At 35.7% G+C, this 21,792-nt stretch overlaps 1 protein-coding gene across 4 annotated transcripts in view; it reads left to right on the forward strand.

The window, feature by feature from the left end:
* Positions 1–21,792, forward strand: part of LOC138328424 (THO complex subunit 2-like) — a 60,709-nt gene that overhangs the window by 25,895 nt on the left and 13,022 nt on the right. For all 4 annotated transcript variants that reach the window (XM_069275228.1, XM_069275230.1, XM_069275229.1 and 1 more), the window contains 12 exons: positions 802–928; positions 4,611–4,752; positions 5,566–5,723; positions 6,264–6,392; positions 6,839–6,967; positions 7,781–7,849; positions 8,072–8,187; positions 8,476–8,548; positions 9,892–10,030; positions 12,951–13,098; positions 16,415–16,911; positions 17,317–17,366. In XM_069275228.1, coding sequence (XP_069131329.1) covers positions 802–928; positions 4,611–4,752; positions 5,566–5,723; positions 6,264–6,392; positions 6,839–6,967; positions 7,781–7,849; positions 8,072–8,187; positions 8,476–8,548; positions 9,892–10,030; positions 12,951–13,098; positions 16,415–16,911; positions 17,317–17,366 — 1,777 coding nt within the window. The remainder of the gene's footprint in view (positions 1–801; positions 929–4,610; positions 4,753–5,565; positions 5,724–6,263; positions 6,393–6,838; positions 6,968–7,780; positions 7,850–8,071; positions 8,188–8,475; positions 8,549–9,891; positions 10,031–12,950; positions 13,099–16,414; positions 16,912–17,316; positions 17,367–21,792) is intronic.

The following is a 21,792-nucleotide window of genomic DNA, read 5'->3' on the forward strand; positions in this document are numbered from 1 at the left end:
TGGTAAAAGTTAATCCACCCCAATCTAACTTAGACTACTATGCACTATAATTTCATACATGATAAATCTTATGAAAAAGATTTTGTCCTGTTATATATTTTAAACAAACATGCAAACATTACTTACAAACTGGGATAAACGAAACAAATTATGTGTAATTCTTGTGTAATCATATCTCCCAAATGAAATGGGACATTGTTTTTGCTCCATTTCGTATTAATTTGATGTTTTAAACTTTCTTTGTGAAGATTTCTGGAACATTTCTTAGAAACTCTATTTTAAGAAACTTGACAGACTACTCCACAGAGGGTTGTAGTGTGCATACAGTTTTTTGGGGATCGGAATTCCAAGATGGTTGCCAGGGTAACAAATTAAAATATCTCGAAATTCAAATGTTTGAGAAACAGATCAAAATTGGTAAAAAAGGGTTATGAGTGATACTGAACGAGTGATATGACTGGGGTCATTTGGGGGACATCATTAATGGGATCCAGGGGCCACGGTGGCGGAGTGTGTAATATTTCTCGACATATTACCAGGGCCACAAGCCTTCCACCCTCTGGGTCACGAGTTTGAATCCCAAGTAGGGCAGAGTCCAGGTACTGACCACTGGTTGGTGGTTTTTCTCCAGGTACTCAAGCTCCAACAAAGCTAGCACGTCCTTATATGACCCTGGCTGTTAATAGGACGTTAAACAAATAAAACCCGAACCAATAAATGGATCCATTATAATCCTTACTTGTTGATATAATCATTTACTGTAGTGTTGATTATAAACTAAAACATGTTTTTGTTTTACAGTGCACCTTTCTTTGTGACATTTTGGTCACTACAGATGTACGACCTGGCAGTACCGTCTAACGTGTACGACAAACAGAATCAGCAGCTCAGTACACAGATCAACTCCATTGAGGATAATAAAGACATGGTAAGATTGTAAACTTAATGATACTACACATCAACTCCATTGAGGATAATAAAGACATGGTAAGATTGTAAACTTAATGATGCTACACATCAACTCCATTGAGGATAAATAAAGACATGGTAAGATTGTAAACTTAATGATACTACACATCAACTCCATTGAGGATAATAAAGACATGGTAAGATTGTAAACTTAATGATGCTACACATCAACTCCATTGAGGATAATAAAGACATGGTAAGATTGTAAACTTAATGATACTACACATCAACTCCATTGAGGATAATAAAGACATGGTAAGATTGTAAACTTAATGATGCTACACATCAACTCCATTGAGGATAATAAAGACATGGTAAGATTGTAAACTTAATGATACTTCACATTAACTCCATCGAGGATAATAAAGACATGGTAAGATTGTAAACTTAATGATACTTCACATCAACTCCATTGAGGGTAATAAAGACATGGTAAGATTATTAATTTATTGATGCTACACATAAACTCCATTGAGGGTAATAAAGACATGGTAAGATTGTAAACTTTATGATACTACACATCAACTCCATTGAGGGTAATAAAGACATGGTAAGATTATTAATTTATTGATGCTACACATAAACTCCATTGAGGGTAATAAAGACATGGTAAGATTGTAAACTTAATGATACTACACATCAACTCCATTGAGGATAATAAAGACATGGTAAGATTGTAAACTTAATAATGCTACACATCAACTCCATTGAGGGTAATAAAGACATGGTAAGATTGTAAACTTAATGATACTACACACATAAACTCCATTGAGGATAATAAAGACATGGTAAGATTGTAAACTTTATGATGCTACACATCAACTCCATTGAGGATAATAAAGACATGGTAAGATTGTAAACTTTATGATGCTACACATAAACTCCATTGAGGATAATAAAGACATGGTTTGTATATGATGCGGCCTGAGGACAATTACAGTAATATAATTGGGACATGGTGATTGAAGATTGAATATGTCGGCCTGAGGACAATTACAGTAGTTATAATTGGGTTATCTTGATGATGTTTTGTATATGTCGGCCTGAGGATAATTACAGTAGATATAATTGGGTTATAATGATGATGTTTTGTATATGTCGGCCTGAGGACAATTACAGTAGATATAATTGGGTATAATGATGATGTTTTGTATATGTCTGCCTGAGGACAATTACAGTAGATATAATTGGGTATAATGATGATGTTTTGTATATGTCGGCCTGAGGACAATTACAGTAGATATAATTGGGTATATTGATGATGTTTTGTATATGTGGCCTGAGGACAATTACAGTAGTTTATAATTGGGTTATCTTGATGATGTTTTGTATATGTCGGCCTGGAGGACAATTACAGTAGATATAATTGGGTATATTGATGATGTTTTGTATATGTCAGCCTGAGGACAATTACAGTAGATATAATTGGGTTATAATGATGATGTTTTGTATATGTCAGCCTGAGGACAATTACAGTAGATATAATTGGGTTATTTGATGATGTTTTGTATATGTCGGCCTGAGGACAATTACAGTAGATATAATTGGGTTATATTGATGATGTTTTGTATATGTCGGCCTGAGGACAATTACAGTAGATATAATTGGGTTATAATGATGATGTTTTGTATATGTCGGCCTGAGGACAATTACAGTAGATATAATTGGGTTATATTGATGATGTTTTGTATATGTCGGCCTGAGGACAATTACAGTAGATATAATTGGGTTATCTTGATGATGTTTTGTATATGTCGGCCTGAGGACAATTACAGTAGATATAATACAGTGGGTATAGTCGGCCTTTGGGTAACAGTAGATAAAATTGATGATGTTTTGTATATGTCGGCCTGAGGACAATTACAGTAGATATAATTGGGTTATCTTGATGATGTTTTGTATATGTCGGCCTGAGGACAATTACAGTAGATATAATTGGGTTATAATGATGATGTTTTGTATATGTCAGCCTGAGGACAATTACAGTAGATATAATTGGGTATATAATGATGATGTTTTGTATATGTCGGCCTGAGGACAATTACAGTAGATATAATTGGGTTATATATGATGATGTTTTGTATATGTCGGCCTGAGGACAATTACAGTAGATATAATTGGGTAATCTTGATGATGTTTTGTATATGTCGGCCTGAGGACAATTACAGTAGATATAATTGGGTTATAATGATGATGATGTTTTGTATATGTCGGCCTGAGGACAATTACAGTAGATATAATTGGGTTATATTGATGATGTTTTGTATATGTCAGCCTGAGGACAATTACAGTAGATATAATTGGGTTATAATGATGATGTTTTGTATATGTCGGCCTGAGGACAATTACAGTAGATATAATTGGGTAACTTGATGATGTTTTGTATTTGTCAGCCTGTAGACAATTAGTAGTAGATATAATTAGGTTATCTTGATGATGTTTTGTATATGTCTGCCCTGAGGACAATTACAGTATATATAATTGGGTTATATGATGATTGTTTTGTATATGTCTGCCTGAGGACAATTACAGTAGATATAATTTGGTAACTTGATGATGTTTTGTATATGTCAGCCCGAGGACAATTACAGTAGATATAATTGGGTAACTTGATGATGTTTTGTATATGTCTGCCTGTAGACAATTACAGTAGATATAATTGGGTATATTGATGATGTTTTGTATATGTCTGCCTGAGGACAATTACAGTAGATATAATTGGGTTATAATGATGATGTTTTGTATATGTCGGCCTGAGGATAATTACAGTAGATATAATTGGGTATATTGATGATGTTTTGTATATGTCGGCCTGAGGACAATGACAGTAGATATAATTGGGTATATTGATGATGTTTTGTATATGTCGGCCTGAGGACAATGACAGTCGATATAATTGGGTATATTGATGATGTTTTGTGTATGTCAGCCTGAGGACAATGACAGTAGATATAATTGGGTATATTGATGATGTTTTGTGTATGTCGGCCTGAGGACAATGACAGTAGATATAATTGGGTATATTGATGATGTTCTGTGTATGTCAGCCTGAGGACAATTACAGTAGATATAATTGGGTTATAATGATGATGTTTTGTATATGTCGGCCTGAGGACATTGACAGTAGATATAATTGGGCATATTGATGATGTTTTGTGTATGTCAGCCTGAGGACAATTACAGTAGATATAATTGGGTTATAATGATGATGTTTTGTATATGTCGGCCTGAGGACAATTGACAGTAGATATAATTGGGTATATTGATGATGTTTTGTGTATGTCAGCCTGAGGACAATTACAGTAGATATAATTGGGTTATAATGATGATGTTTTGTATATATGTCGGCCTGAGGACAATTACAGTAGATATAATTGGGTATATATTGATGATGTTTTGTATATGTCTGCCTGAGGACAATTACAGTAGATATAATTGGGTTATAATGATGATGTTTTGTATATGTCAGCCTGAGGACAATTACAGTAGATATAATTGGGTATATTGATGATGTTTTGTATATGTCGGCCTGAGGATAATTACAGTAGATATAATTTGATAACTTGATGATGTTTTGTATATGTCAGCCTGAGAACAATTAGAGTAGATATAATTGGTTTATATTGATGATGTGTTGCCAGCCTCAGAGTAAGAAGAAGAAAGAGAAGGAGAGATGCAACACACTGATGGACAAACTGAAGGACGAGGAGAAGAAACAGGGCGAGCATGTAGCACGTGTCCTTAACAGACTCAAGAATCAAAAGGAACAGTGGTTCATCTCAAGTACGTAGTATGGTACACACAAAAACTTTATTGTTAACTTTATTGACAGATTTGTAATAGATTCGGATATTTTACGATCATCTTTCTCCTGTTTGAGGTTTCAGTTAAGTTTGTTTGAGATATTTTGTTGGGGAAAATAACAATCAAAAGCAAAATTTTGAATAACAAAGAATACCTAATCTAACAGTAGAATAAGGCCCCACTCAGCAGCCCTAGCCTCTCCTGTATCTATCGGAACTAGGGTCCGTTGATAACACCCGACTCAGCAGCCCTCTCCTCTGTCTATCGGAACTAGGGTCAGGTGATAACCCTCTATTTCAGATCATCTGTACTGAAGGGTCAGGATGACTTATAGTGATTGTGTATTGTATGTTATAGTAAGTCTTCACCTGATTGTTAACACACTGTAAAAGTTGTTATCAATTCATTTCTAATTAAGTCATTAGAGAGGTATAAATAGATTGGTGAACCATAACAGTGATTAGAACTCACTTATTTCTAGGGTAGGGGTTAGATGATGGTAATACAACAAACTTTTCAATGGCAGCTTTAGTAGTTCCAGTGATCATATGAGGTAACTAAAGAGTTCCCAATGTTGGTCCAAACAGCAGGGATGAAAATATTCAGCCGATTGGCGGAGTTCAGCCTTTTGGACTTTCAGAAATAGGTTCCTGGTACATGTAATTCCATTTAATTTTCCCCCAAAACATAAATTTCAGCCTTTTTCAGATTTTTCCAATTTTCCTCTCTGAAACAGGCACTGATGTCTTCTATTTGTCATGCAATATTTGATTTTTTGTTTGCTACCTATAGGATCGTCCAAGAATGAGACGATTACACAGTTCCTACAGCTGTGTATATTCCCGAGGTGTTGCTTCACAGCCATAGATGCCTTATACTGTGCCAAGTTTATACACATACTTCATGACTTAAAGACACCCAACTTTTCAACTCTTATCTGTTATGACAGGGTAAGTTCACAATTTACATGTTTTGTGTGTATTTGTCCTCGCTATGACTTACTTGTGTCCGTACTGTCACATCCCGTTCATTGTCCTGTTTACAAATGAAGGCCAGGGCATTTTTAGGTCACCTGAGTATGTAAAAGAATTCATAATTTTCCCCAAATCCTTAAAACTATTTACCTGTGTATACCTGCTGTGTTTATAAAGAGGAGTAGGTATGTACAATGTATAGAACATTTTGAAGTGTTTAGCTTGAATACTTTTCTTAAGATATTCTCCTTCAAAGTTGATATGGGCACATTTTGAATTTTTCCTGTGAAACTGAACATATAGGGGTTACATAGTAATTAGTGAATGTTGTCGGGTTGAGGATGTTCAGTTATTTATCTAAAACATAAATTTTGATTGTTTGAAAATGTGCATTATTATTGTGACAAGAAAAGTGAGAACTACATAAGACTGAAGATGTTTCATATTTTAAAAGCGTGTAATAATTATCTAATTATTAATCACTATGAAGTAATTATATAAGGTTTGTGTTTACAGATCTTCTGTGATATTACGTACACTGTGACGTGCTGTACGGAGAATGAGGCTCATCGCTATGGTCGCTTCCTATGTACTGCCCTCGACACCATTATGAGATGGCATAGCAACAGGAGTATCTATGAGAAGGTAAACAAAAACAAAATTACTTAATTATTTTAACTTAAGTAGTTAAAAGCATGTGTCTGTCTGTCGGTTCATAATTGAGTTTTCTATGGAGTACATCTTGATATTTCTATTGTATAGATGAAGTAGACAAAACGTGACACTTCATATCTCTCCTTACTGCTGTCTCTCTTTTCCTTGTTAGGTTGAAAAGGCAAACATGACATGACATTCTTAGGTATGAAACAGCAAAATTAGAATAAAAACAAACAAATAAACTTTAATTTTGCCAAAATAAATGGCAGTACAAAGAAAGACTTGACTACCAGAGGATGTGGTGTTCCTAGACTTGGCTACCAGAGGGTGTGGAGATCCTTGGAAGTTTCTTTCCACATTCCGCATTTATCCAGCCCAATATTTGATTACTACAAGTTGATAATTATTTTCCAATGATAATTGTGTGTTTACAGGAGTGTGCCAGTTACCCTGGATTTGTGACCGTGTTCCGTAAAGGTACAGACAGCAACAATAAGGCCGATCAGCTCGACTACGAGAACTACCGACATGTGTGTCACAAGTGGCAGTTCAGGATTACAAAGGTGATTAGTGGTTCATTTCTTTTTGTAGAATGTTGTTACATTAGCTGACTTTGTTTGGTACCCGGTTCAATGTATTGTCATTGCCTTGAATGATAGCTGTCATATAACATAAACTTCCTATAACAAAGTTGTGAGTATACAGGAATCCCCTTGTCTTTCTGTCTGTTGTCCGGGCAACTCTTACAATTAAGGATTAATTTCAATGAAACTTCACAGTAATGTGTAGATGTGCAAGAAGGCTTTATTTTCAAAACTTTCCTTTTGCATGGCCATGCAGTCTTTGAATCAATTATATTCATGCAATTTGACACATTGCATGGTTTAAAAATAATTGCCATGGAAAGATCAGATGTCATTTTGATTTTACTGACATGGTTACCAGGTTACTTGGCACAGGTTTTGAGAAATAGCCAATGACTCTTTAGCCTTTGTGTAAACTTTGTCAGAGGTAACCTAGCCTGTAATTTCACACGTTGTATGTTACAATAACAGTTACACAGAGACACATAAGTTGGCTTCTGTGTTGGTCAAAAGTTATGATGTTTTTTTTATTTAGCTGAAATTTGTTATATGGGGAAGTTTTCAAACTATCAGTGTCATTTAGTTGCCATAGTTACGAAATGAAACATCAAAATAAACAGGTATGGATTAGCAGTGATTATGAGCTGGATGCCATTTGGTTGTCCTGGTCTTATGTGGAGGGTAGCGGTGTGTATTATTTAGCTATTGCTTTCCCTTAAGAACATTCTAGGAAAAGATCCAGGTATATATGCCTTCTGAATCACTTTGCAATTATTAATATTTTATTTTTAGGCAATGGTGTCGTGTCTCGAGTCCGGAAAGTTCATTCAGATTCGCAATGCTCTCATTGTTCTTACAAAGGTTTGTTGACGTCTGAAAGTCATGTAAAATTGTTGAATGAAATAATTTACCTTCCAAATTCTCTCTTTAAGATAGATAATAATAAATATAAAGATTAAAAAGGTGCATTATTGAAAAGATGATTTAGAAAGTTTGAAGTCTTAAATTTTTAATTCAAAAGTGATATAAACAGGTTTAACCAGTTTGTGTTTGGAATACTAAGTTGAGGTTTGATGTTATTAGATCCTGCAGCACTACCCACGCATCACCCAGTTTGGCCAGGCCCTGGAGCGTCGTGTTGACAGGCTGAGACAGGAGGAAAAGGACAAACGACAAGATATTTATGCCCTGGCCATGGGGTTAGTTTATTTATCACATATTTTGATTTACAGCTATATTTAAATGTTGATCAGTCAATAAGAAGCATTTTAAGCTATATATGACTAATTGGCCTCTACAACAAAAGTAACATATCATTGGAACTTCTCTAAACCTATCAAGCATGGTACATGAATTTCACAATTTATGTATTTCAACCTAGGATATTATTATTATGTAATGTTAATGAAGAACTCGATCAATGACAAAGAAATTGAATCACTTAAAAGATGTAGTTTACTATTATTTTTTTCTTTCTTATCTAACAGGTATTCCGGTCAACTTAAAAGCAAAAAGACTACATGGGTTCAGGAAGCAGAATTTCACTTGAAAGATAAAGAGGTAAAAAGAAAATGCCGCACTGTCTGTCAATTTACGCAATTTAATGTGATGGGTATTCTGTAGGTGGGTTTAAAGCATTTTTATGCCGTTTAATTTTGCCCTCACAAATTATACAAGATGTAACTGCATATAAAAGTAAGTTGATGTAAGTACAGATGATTCCGCATATTTGCATAGGGTTTTTTCCAGACGAAAAATTAATATGGTATAACTGGAGTATTCAAACAGGCAGAAATGGCATTTTGCACCTCAATTTGACCACTACATACACAAGTGATCAGGCAAATAGACATGTTTCCTTCACGATTAATATGTAAATGATTTACACAAGAAACAAACAATAAGTAATAATTTTCAAAGTTTTATATCTATTTTAATGGTGTAGTAACAAAAGAAAATGCTTCAATGTGAAATTTTTGTTTACGTTATAATAGACATTAATCTGTTTGAAAACAAGCTAGACGATCGAGTCCTAATGCAATAACTTAACATGATCGTGTCTGTAAATATCTGTAAATATTTACATATCAATTTTAAACCTGAATAAAATGACCAAATGTATGTACGTTTGCCCTGGCATGATAAGCTTACGATCGTGATTAAACTTCAAAGGGCCCATCAACTTGCAGTGTTGTTATGACATATGTGTAGAAATTCGAAAATGGCAGGAGGTGATGAAGCCATGCGTTCACTGGGTCTTAAATATGTTTCGAGAATTCTTCTTGTATTGTTGATCGATGCTGTATATTAGCTTGATAATATTTTAGAAATTAATGCATATTCAAGCAGCAATGAAACAATGTAGTAAATAAACAAAACAGGAAAAACTAACAGTCAAGTAGACGAGACAACAATCAACTCACGCACTCATTCCCCAGACACTCCAAACCCAATGACTACATAATTGATATAACAATTCCCTACATTTTTGACAACGCACTTTCACAAAGACAGCAACGTATACTCTGTCAGCAGGTGAGAGAGTGACAGCACGACTTATGCTCAACCACTCTCCACCTGTACACAAACTGCACCTGACTTTATACCCGCTCAGATACAATGCACGTTCACGCCAGCCAATCAACACACAGATAACGTACTCACTTCGGACTCAACCAGACACATTAACCTGTATGACAAACAGATACCAGTTATATAGAGTCTGTTTCTATCACACTCCGATACAGTTATATAGAGTCTGATCAGTTCTATCACACTCTGTTACAGTTATATAGAGTCTGATTCCATCACACTCTGATACATTTATATAGAGTCTGATTCTATCACACTCTGATACAGTTATATAGAGTCCTATTGTGATTTACAAAGGTGTTTTATTACAGGTGAAAAGTACAACAAAGACCTCCAGTGCTTCCGCCCAGCAGTCCAGTGCACCGACTACAAATGGTGTCGCAGACAACGGACCAAAAAAGATGAATGGGGAGGTGAAATCTCAGTCAAAGAGGACGGAAAATGGAGAAGGTATACTGATTATATTGTATTTGTTTTTGCTGGGCTATGTGCTAGATGAGTTTGTTCACAAAAATAAATCATGATAAAAAGGCAAGCACTGTAGAAGTATTGTGATGGTAAATATGAGTAGGAGAATTATTTACACTAACTATGGACAGATACTTATCAAACATTGGCTACCACGTATAAGTCTGAGTAGGGGAATTATTGACACTAACTATGGACAGATACTTATCAAACATTGGCTATCACGTATAAGTCTGAGTAGGGGAATTATTTACACTAACTATGGACAGATACTTATCAAACATTGGCTATCACGTATAAGTCTGAGTAGGGGAATTATTTACACTAACTATGGACAGATACTTATCAAACATTGGCTACCACGTATAAGTCTGAGTAGGGGAGTTATTTACACTAACTATGGACAGATACTTATCAAACATTGGCTATCACGTATAAGTCTGAGTAGGGGAATTATTGACACTAACTATGGACAGATACTTATCAAACATTGGCTACCACGTATAAGTCTGAGTAGGGAAATTATTTACACTAACTATGGACAAATACTTATCAAACATTGGCTACCACGTATAAGTCTGAGTAGGGGAATTATTGACACTAACTATGGACAGATACTTATCAAACATTGGCTACCACGTATAAGTCAGAGTAGGAGAATTATTTACACTAACTATGGACAAATACTTATCAAACATTGGCTACCACATATAAGTCTGAGTAGGAGAATTATTTACACTAACTATGGACAGGACTTATCAAACATTGGCTACCACGTATAAGTCTGAGTAGGGGAATTATTGACACTAACTATGGACAAATACTTATCAAACATTGGCTACCACGTATAAGTCTGAGTAGGAGAATTATTTACACTAACTATGGACAAATACTTATCAAACATTGGCTACCACGTATAAGTCTGAGTAGGGGAATTATTTACACTAACTATGGACAGATATGTATTAAACATTGGCTACCACATATAAATCTGAGTAGGAGAATTATTTACACTAACTATGGACAGATACTTATCAAACATTGGCTACCACGTATAAGTCTGAGTAGGGGAATTATTGACACTAACTATGGACAGATACTTATCAAACATTGGCTATCACGTATAAGTCTGAGTAGGGGAATTATTTACACTAACTATGGACAGATACTTATCAAACATTGGCTATCACGTATAAGTCTGAGTAGGGGAATTATTTACACTAACTATGGACAGATACTTATCAAACATTGGCTACCACGTATAAGTCTGAGTAGGGAAATTATTTACACTAACTATGGACAGATACTTATCAAACATTGGCTACCACGTATAAGTCTGAGTAGGGGAATTATTGACACTAACTATGGACAGATACTTATCAAACATTGGCTACCACGTATAAGTCTGAGTAGGAGAATTATTTACACTAACTATGGACAGATACGTATCAAACATTGGCTACCACGTATAAGTCTGAGTAGGAGAATTATTTACACTAACTATGGACAAATACTTATCAAACATTGGCTACCACGTATAAGTCTGAGTAGGAGAATTATTTACACTAACTATGGACAAATACTTATCAAACATTGGCTACCACGTATAAGTCTGAGTAGGGGAATTATTGACACTAACTATGGACAAATACGTATTAAACATTGGCTACCACGTATAAATCTGAGTAGGAGAATTATTTACACTAACTATGGACAGATACGTATTAAACATTGGCTACCACGTATAAATCTGAGTAGGAGAATTATTTACACTAACTATGGACAGATATGTATTAAACATTGACTACCACGTATAAATCTGAGTAGGAGAATTATTTACACTAACTATGGACAGATATGTATTAAACATTGGCTACCACGTATAAATCTGAGTAGGAGAATTATTGACACTAACTATGGACAGATATGTATCAAACATTGGCTACCACGTATAAGTCTGAGTAGGGGAATTATTGACACTAACTATGGACAGATATGTATCAAACATTGGCTACCACGTATAAGTCTGAGTAGGGGAATTATTGACACTAACTATGGACAGATACTTATCAAACATTGGCTATCACGTATAAGTCTGAGTAGGGGAATTATTTACACTAACTATGGACAGATATGTATCAAACGTTGGCTACCACATATAAATCTGAGTAGGAGAATTATTTACACAAACTTTGGACAGATATGTATTAAACATTGGCTACCACGTATAAATCTGAGTAGGAGAATTATCAACACTAACTATGGACAGATACGTATTAAACATGGCTCCCAGATATATGTGCTCAGTTTTTATTCTCTGCAAATATATTTCATTTTTAGCTTAGGGCTGTTCCAGCAAAACATATATGGTAGGGGGGGGGGGAAGGCACTTTGAAATTGGGAGACTCGCAGATAGAAGAAATTTTCAATTTTGTTGACCCTCCCACATATCTATTTTTTTGTGAACGAGACCATGTCGTAGAAGCTATTTAAAAAATTTATTTTGCTCCGACACCTTTTTGGATTTACATATTTTGATTGCTAGCATCACCGAAGAGTCCTAGGACAAAATTGCACTGTATATGGTGCAGTAAACTATTTCTTTTTTTTGATGTGCTGCATCTATTACTAAATTTGTATAAAGGTACAATCCTCATAACAGGCAGCCATCTTTAAAATATAAACAGATCTAGAATAACTCGATGAAGATTTATATAAAGCTTGAACAAAATTTGTGCAAGTTGAGTAAATACTATCTTTTAATACCTATATATAAATGTAGGTTTGTAATGTAAAGATTAGCATATCTAGTAGATCCCAAAAATGTATATTTATCAATTATGGTGTTATTAATTATGCTGAGAGAATTGAAGATTTTATGAATGAAGTAAATATATTTTAGCTTCAAGTTCAAAGTCAAAAGAACCGAAGGAGACCAAGGAGGTGAAAGAGAAGAAGTCGCGGGAACCAGCAGAGAAAAAAGACAAATCAGAAACTAAATCCAAGTCTGAGAAGCATTCTGTTGAAGAGAGGAGAGAGATAACGTCAAGGTAATGTTGAGCATGCTGTCTCTAGTTTAATTGTTCAGTTTATTTCTATGAGAATGCGTTTTTACAAAAATGCTTGTGATGGGATACTTTGGATCACTTCTCAACTCTATATTTAGGTCCAGAACCTAATCACTTCTCAACTCTGTATTAAGGTCCAGAACCTAATCACTTCTCAAATCTATATTCAAGTCCAGAACACAATCACTTCACTAATCTATATTTAGGTCCAAAACCCAATCTTATTTTCTCAACTCTATATTTAGGTCCAGAACCCAATCTTTTCTCAACTCTATATTTAGGTCCAGAACCTAATCACTTCTCAAATCTATATTTAGGTCCAGAACCCAATCACTTCTCAACTCTATATTTAGGTCCAGAACCTAATCACTTCTCAACTCTATATTTAGGTCCAGAACCCAATCACTTCTCAACTCTATATTTAGGTCCAGAACCCAATCACTTCTCAACTCTATATTTAGGTCCAGAACCCAATCACTTCTCAACTCTATATTTAGGTCCAGAACCCAATCACTTCTCAAATCTATATTTAGGTCCAGAACCCAATCACTTCTCAACTCTATATTTAGGTCCAGAACCCAATCACTTCTCAAATCTATATTTAGGTCCAGAACCCAATCACTTCTCAAATCTATATTTAGGTCCAGAACCCAATCACTTCTCAAATCTATATTTAGGTCCAGAACCCAATCACTTCTCAACTCTATATTTAGGTCCAGAACCCAATCACTTCTCAACTCTATATTTAGGTCCAGAACCCAATCACTTCTCAACTCTATATTTAGGTCCAGAACCCAATCACTTCTCAACTCTATATTTAGGTCCAGAACCCAATCACTTCTCAAATCTATATTTAGGTCCAGAACCCAATCACTTCTCAACTCTATATTTAGGTCCAGAACCCAATCACTTCTCAAATCTATATTTAGGTCCAGAACCCAATCACTTCTCAACTCTATATTTAGGTCCAGAACCCAATCACTTCTCAACTCTATATATTTAGGTCCAGAACCCAATCACTTCTCAACTCTATATTTAGGTCCAGAACCCAATCACTTCTCAACTCTATATTTAGGTCCAGAACCCAATCACTTCTCAACTCTATATTTAGGTCCAGAACCCAATCACTTCTCAACTCTATATTAAGGTCCAGAACCCAATCACTTCTCAACTCTGTATTAAGGTCCAGAACCCAATCACTTCTCAACTCTATATTTAAGGTCCAGAACCCAATCACTTCTCAACTCTATATTTAGGTCCAGAACCCAATCACTTCTCAACTCTATATTTAGGTCCAGAACCCAATCACTTCTCAACTCTATATTTAGGTCCAGAACCTAATCACTTCTCAACTCTATATTTAGGTCCAGAACCCAATCACTTCTCAACTCTATATTTAGGTCCAGAACCCAATCACTTCTCAACTCTATATTTAGGTCCAGAACCCAATCACTTCTCAACTCTATATTTAGGTCCAGAACCCAATCACTTCTCAACTCTATATTTAAGTCCAGAACCCAATCACTTCTCAACTCTATATTTAGGTCCAGAACCCAATCACTTCTCAACTCTATATTTAGGTCCAGAACCCAATCACTTCTCAATCTATATTAGGTCAACCATCACTTCTATTATTTAGGTCCAGAACCTAATCACTTCTCAACTCTATATTTAGGTCCAGAACCCAATCACTTCTCAACTCTATATTTATGTCCAGAACCCAATCACTTCTCAACTCTATATTTAGGTCCAGAACCCAATCACTTCTCAACTCTGTATTAAGGTCCAGAACCCAATCACTTCTCAACTCTATATTTAGGTCCAGAACCTAATCACTTCTCAACTCTATATTTAGGTCCAGAACCCAATCACTTCTCAACTCTATATTTAGGTCCAGAACCCAATCACTTCTCAAATCTATATTTAGGTCCAGAACCTAATCACTTCTCAACTCTATATTTAGGTCCAGAACCCAATCACTTCTCAACTCTATATTTAGGTCCAGAACCCAATCACTTCTCAACTCTATATTTAGGTCCAGAACCTAATCACTTCTCAACTCTATATTTAGGTCCAGAACCCAATCACTTCTCAACTCTATATTTAGGTCCAGAACCCAATCACTTCTCAACTCTATATTTAGGTCCAGAACCCAATCACTTCTCAACTCTATATTTAGGTCCAGAACCCAATCACTTCTCAACTCTATATTTAGGTCCAGAACCCAATCACTTCTCAACTCTATATTTAGGTCCAGAACCTAATCACTTCTCAACTCTATATTTAGGTCCAGAACCCAATCACTTCTCAACTCTATATTTAGGTCCAGGAACCCAATCACTTCTCAACTCTATATTTAGGTCCAGAACCCAATCACTTCTCAACTCTATATTTAAGGTCCAGAACCCAATCACTTCTCAACTCTATATTTAGGTCCAGAACCCAATCACTTCTCAACTCTATATTTAGGTCCAGAACCCAATCACTTCTCAACTCTTTGTTTAGGTCCAGAACCCAATCACTTCTCAACTCTATATTTAGGTCCATAACCTAATCACTTCTCAACTCTATATTTAGGTCCAGAACCCAATCACTTCTCAACTCTATATTTAGGTCCAGAACCCAATCACTTCTCAACTCTATATTTAGGTCCAGAACCCAATCACTTCTCAAATCTATATTTAGGTCCAGAACCCAATCACTTCTTTAATCTATATTTAGTTACTGTAATTGAACTTACTTGTAGTCATGCGGAGTTGCTTATTTATTTTTTCGTATTTAATAAAAGTGTTTTTTACATATGTACAGCTCAATGTTCTTTTAGCGATTGATTGCTGTTCAGGTTTATAAACTCACATTATGAATACATACAGTGTTAACTGGATAGAAACAGTAACATTCATTAAAAACATGTGAAAACTATTAATCACTTTTATTTGAAGAACAATATGAGTGAACTATATGTATATATACAAAAAGGCCTCTGAGGTATGCAACAATAGTTCTGTTGATCTTTTGTTGTGATCGAGTTTGTGCCACAATTTTACATGGAGGTCATGGAATTGCCAAATTTAAACCCATCAAAATTTGACCATCCTATTTTGGTACAAAAACACCAAAATATCCAAATTAATGGTTCAGCCTGCTGTTAGAAACAAAACAAGCTGTTTGAAGGAATTCTTGATTTCCCTTTTGAATAGATTTTTTTTTTTTGCTCTTTGGTTTTGGTGTTCTGTTTCTATAATCTGTTTTGATCTGTTCTTACAGTTTTGAGATATTTGTTTGTGGTTTGTTACAGCTCTAAGAAAGAGGAGAAACCTTCAAAGGACAAAGACAAGTCTCATACAGAAGACAGGTCCAAGGAGAGGGCACACAGCAGCAAGGAAGTCAAGTACAGCAAGGAAGAAGACACGGAATGGGTAGCTAAAGAGGATCGAGGCCATTCCTCAAAGGAGGTAGTCAGGGTCAAAGAGGAAAAGGTGCGAGTTAAGGAGGAGCCTAGGGAAAGGAAAGTCGAAATGAAAGCTGAGAAACCAAGCAAACGTGAAGAGAAGCATGAGAAAGTGAAATTGAAGAGAACATACGACACAGAAGGTAGGGATGGCAGTCGAGAGGTGAGGGATGGCAGTCGAGACACCATGAGAGATTACCGAGAGTCGCCCAAAGACGGCTATCGAGAGAGACGAGTAGAGGAGCATCCTGAGAGGGCATCCAGTGTGGGCTCCAGTGGTAGCCATGGATCTGCCAACTTTCGCCGTAGTCCTGACAAGTCACCTCAATACGCAGATGAAAGAGGTATGGGTTTTTTTCTTTGATGTTTTGAAGTTTGAGGAACCGAAAGAATGATTTTGGGACAGCAAATTTGATAAGATGTAGTGTTACTAGGCATAAACAAAATGTGTTCAAAAAAGCCATTTACCAGTACATTTATGTATCCTCAGGAACACATAATAAATAATATGAATGAAATCAGCTGTACATATATCCATGAGTTTGCTGATAATTTGGTGTCCCTTTGTGTCTGATATGTATACTGATACAATGGATTTGATTAATTCAGCTTTTAAAATGGGGAGGGGATATGGAGAAAGAGCTCCAGTAAACCTGTAAATGTTTTTAAAAAGTGGTGAATTTTGGTAGTAAGACACAAACCAATTGTTCATTAACAAAGGAGTCCTAAAAAGTTTATTTTTCCCTCAGATGGAAAGCGTCGGCGCCTGGACACCTCTGCTACACCTTCAAGTTCCAAGGTTAGTATGATGGAGGTCTGCTCCTGATGTCAGTCAGCACTGTGTGGGGTCAAGTACCGAGGTCGCAGGCACCTTGCAGGCGTCACCTAGGCAACCCGTACCTACTCAGGCTCCGGGAAGGAAGGAATGAATTAATGTCTAATCCATGTTGGTTTTCAGAGAATCTGGGGTTTCAAGTTGTCTATTCAAGATCCATTTTCAGAAAGTGGCAAGGAATTTGGAAGAAGGCTCCAATTTTCGGAGATTTGGTTTGGGAAGTCATAATTTTTAAAGGGTTTATAGTTGTATCCGGATAGCTTGGAGTTTTATGTTGAAATAAAGTGGGAAGGTTTTTATGCCTCAAGTCAGCATGATTCCTACATCACATTAGATAAAGCAGAATGGCACCCTTGAAGCAAGGCCTGAATGGTTGTGAGCTCAACGATGTGCATCATAAGATCTCTTCAAAGACTTTGTAAATGTTTTAAAATGTGTTCTATAGGTATTTTGGTTTTAGGCAGAGTATTGTTAGCTCCATATCCTGTGTGTTTTTGTTTGGATGAGGAAAATCTTCAACCATACAATACCAGTTTTAATTTTTGATTCCACTATTATCAACCGTTACTATGAGATGCCACTTCCATGCAACATCCCAGGAACACCTGCTGCTCTTCAGGCAACAGTTACTCTAAAGATGATTTCAATAACCCTCAATCTGCACCTTTATTCTTCAACAACAGAAATTCTACCACTGGAGACGAGATGATATTAGTATTTAGTAGTTATAAGAGAGAAGATCAGTAAGCTGTTGAGAGCCAAATCTACCATGCTTTAATTAATACAACAAATAATGTTGACAGCCCTTCATGAAGTAATGCAGCTATTATCCAGAGATGTCTCAGCTACAAAGTGATCACATTGTCCAAAGTTTCACTTCCCAAGGATGTTGTCATCTTGCACCTAGTCATGGTTCTTCTACTCCAGAGATGTCTTCGCAGTTAAAGTCAGCCATCTGGAACCTACCACTGAAATACATAGTTAAAGTCAGCCATCTGGAACCTACCACTGAAATACATACTCCCAGGCTTGCTGATTGAATATTGTCAAACTTACAAAGAGCAAGAAAACAGTCAGTATCCAATGATGTTCCTACTACCAACGCCTTATGAGTAAACCAGCGCGAGTCAATGGCTGATTACAGATTCTAAAACAGCCAGTATCCAATGATGTTCCTACTACCAACGCCTTATGAGTAAACCAGCTCGAGTCAATGGCTGATTACAGATTCTTAAACAGCCAGTATCCAATGATGTTCCTACTACCAACGCCTAATGAGTAAACCAGCGTGAGTCAATGGCTGCTGCAGATTCTAAAACAGCCAGTATCCAATGATGTTCCTACTACCAACGCCTAATGAGTAAACCAGCGCGAGTCAATGGCTGCTGCAGATTCTAAAACAGCCAGTATCCAATGATGTTCCTACTACCAACGCCTAATGAGTAAACCAGCGCGAGTCAATGGCTGCTGCAGATTCTAAAACAGCCAGTATCCCAATGATTTCCTACTACCAATGCCTAATGAGTAAACCAGCGTGAGTCAATGGCTGCTGCAGATTCTAAAACGGCCAGTATCCAATGATGTTCCTACTACCAACGCCTAATGAGTAAACCAGCGCGAGTCAATGGCTGCTGCAGATTCTAAAACAGCCAGTATCCAATGATGTTCCTACTACCAACGCCTAATGAGTAAACCAGCGTGAGTCAATGGCTGCTGCAGATTCTAAAACAACCAGTATCCAATGATGTTCCTACTACCAACGCCTAATGAGTAAACCAGCGCGAGTCAATGGCTGCTGCAGATTACAAACAGTATCCAATGATGTTCCTACTACCAACGCCTAATGAGTAAACCAGCATGAGTCAGTGGCTGCTACAGATTCTAAAACAACCAGTATCCAATGATGTTCCGACTACCAACGCCTAATGAGTATACCAGTACGAGTCAGTGGCTGCTACAGATTCTAAAACAACCAGTATCGAATGATGTTCCTACTACCAACGCCTAATGAGTAAACCAGATACAGATTCTATCCGTCTAATGGATCAACTATTCAAGACGTTGTCTTTACTTTCAGCTTATAATCCAAAATAGTCAAGGTGATTCCTTCAACATCTAGGATCCAGATGTAGACAATATTGAGTTTGCCCAATTTCCGATTATATGGATGAAAGTGTTCAAAATCGGCATGTGCCATTATTTCTGCTGATGTCTAATCTGAATGAAAACAACCAAATATGAACTAACTGTTTGAAAATAGAATATATTGTTGTAACAGAAAATCGATGGCTGTTAAATGAAGATGTTGTTGTACCAGACAAGGTGGATATGTGTGGATTAAAATTGAAATAGCCACTTGTGTGTTGATGTGACGCGTAAGGAAATGGCTTTACACACTTTCAAGATCTTATTGAGATTTGAGGACCGTGTTTGGTTAAGTTTAGGACAATACAGATGGAAATTTAGGATTTAAAGTGTTCTAGATTTAGGTTCTTAAAAAAATGAATCAGATTTTATCGTCGTATTATGGGGAAACTGAAGTTGGAGGTTTTCATAACCTTTACTATAAACACCAGTTTGATTCTACATGAAGATATATTTAGAGTCTTGACTTATACCAAGTGCCTTTTTGAATATCAACATTCTGATTTAAAGCTATGTTTGTGTACATGTAAATCTACAAAGGGAAGAAGAATTTCAGCGGATTCAAGAGTAGCTTTTAAATTTTTTCACAAAGTGAAAATTGGTGGATTGTGCAATAAGGATTTTACTCGTCGTGTGAGTATGAAAATCTACTCAAAGGAGAAGCATTTAAATGTATCTGTGCCAAAATTTCATGAATAAGTGCAAACTAATCATATCCAGTGATAGAATGGTGGGATTTGGAATATATGTATACTAAAGGATATTCAGTGCTATTCAGTGATGGTGTTAAAAAGTCCTAGTGGATCAGTGAACATTTCCTAGTGTTGGTATCAGTGTCGGCATTTATTGAGTGTTGATAGGATTTCTATTGCGTATTAATCATGTTCAGTTTCGGTATTGTAATAGTCCTACACTGCGTATTTCAACATTAGATTGTGATACTAATTCCCTACTCTTATATCTTCATAGTGTTTTACAGGGAAAATAATCAAATATTGGTGCTATCGTCTCCTGTCATCAACCTCAAGATAAATACATATTAGTTGTTAGGGAGGCTATTTAAGGTCTTTAATAGTTAGGTGAGCAGTGTAGATGTAATCTATCCCTGCACAATCTTGTAGTGATGTTACTGTCGTGCGTTAGGATGTACATAGTGTATAATAAGTTTAAATTGAGTTATATGTCTTTGTGACATTGATTTTGTTGTTTTACCGGGAGTAATAAAACTTTTAAGATATCATGAAATTTTGTTAAGTCATATACAAGTTAGTAAAAGTAACAGAGTTTAAGTGTACTTACGTTGGTAAAGTCAAATACAAGTTAGTAAAAGTACAAGAGTTTAAGTGTACTTACGTTGGTAAAGTAATATACAAGTTAGTAAAAGTAACAGAGTTTAAGTGTACTTACGTTGGTAAAGTCTCATACAAGTTAGTAAAAGTACAAGAGTTTAAGTGTACTTACGTTGTTAAAGTCTCATACAAGTTAGTAAAAGTACAAGAGTTTAAGTGTACTTACGTTGTTAAAGTCTCATACAAGTTAGTAAAAGTACAAGAGTTTAAGTGTACTTACGTTGGTAAAGTCTCATACAAGTTAGTAAAAGTACAAGAGTTTAAGTGTACTTACGTTGGTAAAGTCAAATACAAGTTAGTAAAAGTAACAGAGTTTAAGTGTACTTACGTTGGTAAAGTAATATACAAGTTAGTAAAAGTAAAAGAGTTTAAGTGTACTTACGTTGGTAAAGTAATATACAAGTTAGTAAAAGTACAAGAGTTTAAGTGTTGGTAAAGTCAAATACAAGTTAGTAAAAGTAACAAAGTTTAAGTATACAATACAGTTTACTGTTTCCATGCATATTTTGTGGAGGTACTCTTCAGAAAATGAATACAAACATGTCATAATGGACGGAAGTGAGTAAATAAATGTACTTCTTTGTGTAAAGTACATAAAATGTCAAATGCTACCAATAAAATATGCACTGAAACATAAAATATCATTTAAACACGACAGGAAACTTTGAAGCCTTTTGTTGGATAGATTTTGTAGTATATTTGTGAGATTTTAGTTTTCTGATTAGGATAGATAAGTTATTGAATCTTTTATATAGAATGTAAAACTTGTTTAAGGGAGAGTAATGGTGTTTGTGGATGTTTTTTTCTGACTTATTTCAATTGAACGGCTTATTGATTTTTCAATGAACCAGAATCCAGTTAGTTCATTTTGATCACTTTTACAAATGTAAATCAAT

Source organism: Argopecten irradians, chromosome 7, assembly GCF_041381155.1.
Source record: "Argopecten irradians isolate NY chromosome 7, Ai_NY, whole genome shotgun sequence".
Taxonomy (NCBI): domain Eukaryota; kingdom Metazoa; phylum Mollusca; class Bivalvia; order Pectinida; family Pectinidae; genus Argopecten; species Argopecten irradians.